Here is a 7,482-nt window from a genome sequence, read left to right on the forward strand (position 1 = left end):
CCTGAGGACCACAACTAGAGAGCAGCCTGCACTCAGAAGCCAGAGCAGCAGTGAAGACCCAGCGCAGCTAAAATTAAGTAAAATGTATTGAAAAATAAATCTATAAATAAATAAAATAAAATAAATCGAAAATATCATGCACATTGTGAGGGAGGTTGTATGTGGGGACAGCTGGTACACAGGAACTCGCTGTACTTTCTGCTCAGTTTTGCTGGGAATTTAAAACTGCTCTAAAAAATAAAGCTTATTAATTTTAATAAATCACATCCTTAACGATTACTTACTTGAGCATGGAGGCATCTCAAAATCTAACATAAAGGAAAAACCCAACTTATTGTAACATACCACTGGCAACCCAAACTGGGTTCAAGTTTTCAAGCATCTTATGAAATGGCATGCTGCTCTCAAATAGCTTCCCCCCACCCCCCTTAGCTGGGAATTAATTGCAGCATTTTGGTGTAGAAAGGCAATCCACGCTTATACGGAGAAGATGGCCTGGAAACATCAAATGCAACACATCTGTTCTCATAAAATACTGCTGCTGCTGCTAAGTCGCTTTAGTCGTGTCCAACTCTGTGCGACCCCATAGACAGCAGCCCATGAGATACTAGACAATTACTATTCTCTTGGCCTTCTGTCCCCCTTCAAAAATCACACACACACACTACCGTTTCTTAAAACACACGCCTGCAAATATTGCACGCAGATTCTTCATGTTTCTGTTGAGCACAGTAAGTTAATATTGCTGTTGTTGTTTTGTTCATTATGCAAGGCAACCACATGACTGTGAATTAATTCTCCTGTGCTAAGTATTCAGTATACGGGCACGCAGGCTTACACATTTCAGTAATTCACAATGACAGTTGGCTTGCCCAAGCATATTCTTTACATTTAGAAAATTTTGTGGGTTCCTGTCTCCCCGGGGGATTTTTTTTTTTATTATTACTTGTTTATGCAAACAGCAGGTTGCACAAGAGCCTTGCTGGCTTCTTTTTTTTTTCTTAAAGTGATTTCGTAGTTTCCTGGTAACCATTCAGTCATCTGTTTCAACACTCTGACATGACATAAAGGCGAGCGCTGAACCACGGGTTCGCCACTCAGAGCCGCACCTCCTTCCCCGAACCTTGGCTAGGTGAGCTGCTCCCTGGCGCCAACGCGATTCACTCATGAACCCTTCCCAACTGCAGAATCATTTTCTGAAAATAGGCGAGAAGAACTGCTGTGTGTTCCGCGATGACTTCATTGCCAAAGTGCTGCCGCCGGTCGTGGGGCTGGAGTTCGTGTTCGGGCTCCTGGGCAATGGCCTTGCCCTGTGGATCTTCTGCTTCCACCTCAAGTCCTGGAAAGCCAGCCGGGTTTTCCTGTTCAACTTGGCCGTGGCTGACTTTCTCCTGATCATCTGCCTGCCGTTCCTGGCGGACAACTACGTGCGGAGGTGGGACTGGAAGTTTGGGGAGATCCCCTGCCGGCTCATGCTCTTCATGTTGGCCATGAACCGCCAGGGCAGCATCATTTTCCTCACCGTGGTGGCCGTGGATAGGTACTTCCGGGTGGTCCATCCCCACCACGCCCTGAACAAGATCTCCAATCGGACAGCGGGCATCATCTCCTGCCTCTTGTGGGGCATCACCATCGGCCTGACTGTCCATCTCCTACACAGAACGAGGTTGATCGAGAATCAGGGTTCGAAACTGTGCAGCAGCTTCAGCATCTGTGATGCCTTCCGCTGGCATGATGCCATGTTCCTCCTGGAGTTCTTCGTGCCCCTGGGCATCATCCTGTTCTGCTCAGTCAGAATTGTCTGGAGCCTGCGGCAGCGGCAAATGAACAAACATGCCAAGATCAAGCGGGCTATCAACTTCATCATGGTGGTAGCCATTGTCTTCATCATCTGCTTCCTGCCCAGCGTGGCCGTGCGCATACATATTTTCTGGCTCTTGCGCAAGGCTGGCACGGAAAACTGTGACATCTATCGTTCAGTGGACCTGGCGTTTTACATCACCCTCAGCTTCACCTACATGAACAGCATGCTGGACCCTTTGGTGTACTACTTCTCCAGCCCATCTTTCCCCAACTTCTTCTCCACCTTGATCAACCGCTGCCTGAAGAGGAAGGGGCCGGATGAGTCGGATAACAACCGCAGCACCAGCGTCGAGCTCACTGGGGATCTGAGCACTACCAAGAATGTTCCCGAGGCTTTGATGGCCAATCCCAGTGAGCCGCAGAGCCCCTCTTATCTGAATCCAGTCTCCAGTTAAAAAAGCCAAGCAAAGAAGGGAGATGATCATCAAGCACCAGGATCTCTGGAGAAGCCGTTTGGCTGGTGCACGGAGTAACAGAGCCTTGGTCTGTGGTTTCCCAGAACTTGCAGATTCGGAGAAGCAGATTTAGGGCATCGGTGTGGCAGTGTGGGCTGTTTGCCTATAGAGTGTCTCCACAGGAACCTTGGGGAATGAAGCTTCCAGGTGTCTAAGACTTCTGTTCAATCTTGGACACTTGCAGAACTGAAGATGGCAAAACTGTCCACATTTCTGCTGCTGGAGTGTTGGAGCCACAGAAAGGCCCACTGGCACCTGGGACTCAGCTGGCCTCTTCCTGTCACCTGCCTGAGACTTGTTTGGTTCTCAGCTCCTGGGGCAATGTCTAGCTTCTTGTGGGCTCCCACTGGGATAAGGAAAGCTGTGACTGGAGAGGAATTATTACATCTGAAGGGAGCCCAGGCATCATGAAACAACCCAGGTCACCTGGGTTCGGTGGAACCAATCCTTCTTTCAGCCATGATTTGGCAGAAACGGACCAGATAGAGAGATTCATGAGCTTCCGTTAGTATCTGAGTTTCCGGTGGTGGTAAGAAGGGGCTTCGCCCCAGGAGGGTCTGAGCAGAACAGTGTTACTAAGCAAAAGGAAATGGCATTTATGTTACAACCTTCAGCCAATCCATTCCTCTTCTGTTTACACTAATTTGAAGGCTGAGCAGTTAAAAAGGCTCCAGGGAGAAAGCAGCTTCCCACCTCTGTTTGCTTTTATCACTCAAAGGGAAACGCTGCCCTATGGTTAGAGGGGGGAAAGATTTTCTTCTGGTTCATTTGCTTGTGTTTCTGTTCTTATAAGAAATCTACCCCTTCAATAAACTTTGATATGAGACACACAGTCTGGTGTTGCATGTGTCTGGGTGATGGTTCACAGGCACGGACTTCTTACTTAAGCGGAGACCTTTATGGGTTGTTAACTGTGCCCTGGAAGAAAAAAAAAATACCACATACTGTAAAGTGTAAGAAAGGGATGTGGAATCTGAGCCGCAACATGAGGTAGTTAAGTCAAAAATTACATATGCGTTAGAACAAGGATGGGAAAGAGTTGGGAATAAATAGAAGTGATTTAACCTGGAAGGGCAGTACAGACAGGATTGCAAGAGCACTTTGCTTTTATTTAGGGGGTGGCGAATACTGCTAATGGTATGGTGAATGCTGCTATTAGTATTTGTGTATCAAATAAAGGAATCTGGCCAGGCTGGGATTTTTGCATAGGAGTGGGAAGAGAGACCTTCCTATAGAATAGTTTCAGTTCCCAATGCTGGGAAGGAAAGGAGATGTACTGGTTTGAGGTGGTGATCAGTTCAAGTTTCTGTTACATGCTCATTTCCACTCATTGTTCTTTAGCAAGATGAGGCTTGCTTTGGCATAGTGACTTGGATGCCGATAAGGAAGGCAGATACTCAGACTCCTGGCCCCAGTGGAATGGCAGAAAAGGAAGAAAGATGGATATTTTGAGGTTCTGAAGTGCTTTCTGAGCAGTTTGCTTGTCTGATTTTTCAATTAACTCCTAGAGACTGAAAGTTAAAAGCCGAGATCATCTTTCTTAAAGAGGAAGAGATGATCAGAGAAGCTCAGAGGAAAGCAGGGATTCCCCCAGCCTCAGATGCATGAGTCAGCAGGGAACCCGTTTGTGAAACTCCTATTTGTTCAGAACAACCAAACAACTCACATTTGTCCTTTTGTTCATTCATCCCATCAGCTTGATGCTGAAAGCTCAGTTTCTCTGTACACCAGTGCCGAATCAAATCTTGGAGACAGAGATTTGGGTGAAGAAGAAAAGAATAGCTTTATTGTTTTGCTGGGCAAAGGGGGCTAAAAGCGGGCTAATGATTTCAAAACTGTGTGTCCCCACTTGGGGAAGATAGTGAGAAGTTTTACAGTAATTATTCAAAGAGGAGGGCGTGATCAGCTTGTGGACATTCTTCTGATGGGTTGGTGGTGAAGTAAGTGGGAGTCAGCACCATCAGCCTTCAAGTATGGTGTCTACATGCTGGTGGGCACCATAACATCATTAATCGTTAACTTCTCCCACCTGGAGGGGGTCTCAGTATCAGCAAAATGGCTCAAAGATATTGTCGTGTGTTTCTGCGATGGGGAAACAGGACCTTGCCCCAAGGCTGCTCTTGACTGTTTCTGCCTGGTGTGGCATCTCCTTTCTTCTCTAGTTAACAACTGCTTGAGTCTGCTCATCGGAACTCAGGGAAGTTTGTGGAGGCTGAATGAAAGCTGTTTTCTATAATCAAGGAAATGGGGGAAACAGAAAGTCCTTGTGCCCAGGAGCCCCAGAGGGCCCTGCTTGGCATCAAATTTTTATGTATTAAGCACCAACAGTGTACTGTGGCATTCTGAGTGGTTGTGGAAACAGAGCAAGGAACACGTTCCCTGGGACCCTCTTCTCCTAGAACTTACATTTGCACTGGGGAGGTGGCCAGACAAGAGGTGAACAAATAAATGGAAAGGAAGCCTGGGATGACTGTGAGGACCACGAAGCCAAAAAAGCAGGATGAAAGGCTAAAAAAGGTGTGGTGCTGGGATGACTGGGACGTGACCAAGAGCTGAGCCATGAATGATGAGACGGAGCAAACAACGTGAGAATCTGGAGGAAGGGCATTCTAGGCAGAGGGGATGGTAAATGCAGAGGCCCTCGGTGTGTGAGTCTGCTAGTCTCCCAGAACTGCCATAAAAAAGTAACACAAATTTGGTGGCTTAAAAAAAACAAAAACTTGAGATTTCCCTGGTGGTCCAGTTGTTAAGAATCCACCGTCCAATTCAGGGGACATGAAGGATTTAATTCCTGGTTGGGAAAGTAAGATCCCATGTGCCACCGGGCAACTAAGCCCACACTCTGCAACTAGAGAGAAGCCCGTGCACCACAACTAAGACCCGACACAGCTGAAAATGAAAATGGATAAATACTTGGGGAAAAAAGGCAAAATAGCATTCTCAGACACTTCTGGAGCCCGGGAGTCCACATCAGGGGGTCAGCAGGATTGATTACTTCTGGATGCTCTGAGGAGAATCCACCTCATGCCTCACTCCTAGCTTCTATGGGCTATCAGAAATGTCCTTAACATTCCTGGGTCTGCAGACACATCACTCCAGTCTCTGCCTCCATCTTCACATTGTTATGGACCAGGATTCTTGGCCTTCTTAATCAACAGAAATTGATAAGTGGCCAGATAAGAAATTCAGGCAAGGCTTTATGAGGGCCCTTGTGGCACAAGGTGGGGAGTGAGAGCAAGTAACAGGTTCTCTTGCTGGCTTGCTCCTTGAAGAGGGGTGACCTTGCTCCTTATATGGGGTGAAGGTAGGGTGTGATCAGGGGTCATTCCAGAGGAGTGGCTTAGATGGTTTGCAATCCCTTTCATGGTGATGTGTGCAGGGGGCATGCACATCACCCTGCTTTTGATCCCACCTCTTCAGAAGATGCCTTAGAAAGCATCACTAAGAACAAAGCTAGTGGAGGTGATGGAATTCCAGTGGAGCTATTCCAAATCCTGAAAGATGATGCTGTGAAAGTGCTGCCCTCAATATGCCAGCACATTTGGAAAACTCAGCAGTGGCCACAGGACTGGAAAAGGTCCGTTTTCATTCCAATACCTAAGAAAGCCAATGCCAAAGAATGCTCAAACTACCGCACAATTGCACTCATCCCAAACACTAGTAAAGTAATGCTCAAAATTCTCCAAGCTGGGCTTCAGCAATATATGAACCGTGAACTTCCTGATGTTCAAGCTGGTTTTAGAAACGGCAGAGGAACCAGAGATCAAATTGCCAACATCCGCTGGATCATCGAAAAAGCAAGAGAGTTCCAGAAAAACATCTATTTCTGCTTTATTGACTATGCCAAAGCCTTTGACTGTGTGGATCACAATAAACTGTGGAAAATTCTGAAAGAGATGGGAATACCAGACCACCTGACCTGCCTCTTGAGAAACCTATGTGCAGATCAGGAAGCAACAGTTAGAACTGGACATGGAACAGACTGGTTCCAAATAGGAAAAGGAGTACGTCAAGGCTGTATATTGTCACCCTGCTTATTTAACTTAAATGCAGAGTACATCATGAGAAACGCTGGACTGGAAGAAACACAAGCTGGAATCAAGATTGCCGGGAGAAATATCAATCACCTCAGATATGCAGATGACACCACCCTTATGGCAGAAAGTGAAGAGGAACTAAAATATCCCACTCTCGGCATATATCGGAGGAGACTCAAATTTGGAAAGACACATGCACCCTAATGTTCACCACTATTCACAATAGCTAAGACATGGAAGCAATCTAAGTGTCCACCCACAGATGAATATACAATTCAATGTGCTGTATACAATGGAATATTCAGATCAGATCAGTTGCTCAGTCGTGTCCGACTCTTTGCGACCCCATGAATCGCAGCACGCCAGGCCTCCCTGTCCAACACCAACTCCCGGAGTTCACTCAGACCCACGTCCATCGAGTCAGTGATGCCATCCAGCCATCTCATCCTCTGTCATTCCCTTCTCCTCCTGCCCCCAATCCCTCCCAGCATCAGAGTCTTTTCCAATGAATCAACTCTTCGCATGAGGTGGCCAAAGTACTGGAGTTTCAGCTTTAGCATCATTCCTTCCAAAGAAATCCCAGGGCTGATCTCCTTCAGAATGGACTGCTTGGATCTCCTTGCAGTCCAAGGGACTCTCAAGAGTCTTCTCCAACACCACAGTTCAAAAGCATCAATTCTTTGGCGCTCAGCCTTCTTCACAGTCCAACTCTCACATCCATGCATGACCACAGGAAAAACCATAGCCTTGACTAGACGAACCTTTGCTGGCAAAGTAATGTCTCTGCTTTTGAATATGCTATCTAGGTTGGTCATAACTTTCCTTCCAAGGAGTAAGGGTCTTTTAATTTCATGGCTGCAGTCACCATCTGTAGTGATTTTGGAGCCCCAAAAATAAAGTCTGACACTGTTTCCACTCTTTCCCCATCTATTTCCCATGAAGTGGTGGGACCAGATGCCATGATCTTCGTTTTCTGAATGTTGAGCTTTAAGCCAACTTTTTCACTCTCCACTTTCACTTTCATCAAGAGGCTTTTGAGTTCCTCTTCACTTTCTGCCATAAGGGTGGTGTCATCTGCATACCTGAGGTGATTGATATTTCTCCCGGCAATCTTGATTCCAGCTTGT

At 46.6% G+C, this 7,482-nt stretch overlaps 1 protein-coding gene across 1 annotated transcript; it reads left to right on the forward strand.

Moving 5' to 3' along the window:
- The first annotated feature begins 1,076 nt into the window (after nucleotides 1–1,076).
- Nucleotides 1,077–3,146, forward strand: HCAR2 (hydroxycarboxylic acid receptor 2). Its single transcript, XM_061384689.1, has one exon. It carries the CDS (start codon nucleotides 1,167–1,169, stop codon nucleotides 2,256–2,258), a length of 1,092 nt encoding a protein of 363 aa, XP_061240673.1. The 5' UTR covers nucleotides 1,077–1,166; the 3' UTR covers nucleotides 2,259–3,146.
- Nucleotides 3,147–7,482: the final 4,336 nt, after the last annotated feature.

Source organism: Bos javanicus, chromosome 17 (assembly GCF_032452875.1).
Source record: "Bos javanicus breed banteng chromosome 17, ARS-OSU_banteng_1.0, whole genome shotgun sequence".
Taxonomy (NCBI): Eukaryota; Metazoa; Chordata; class Mammalia; order Artiodactyla; family Bovidae; genus Bos; species Bos javanicus.

Bases quoted from the DNA above. Each gene is read 5' to 3' on its own strand.
- HCAR2 (XM_061384689.1), top strand. From the start codon at position 1,167: ATGAACCCTTCCCAACTGCAGAATCATTTTCTGAAAATAGGCGAGAAG.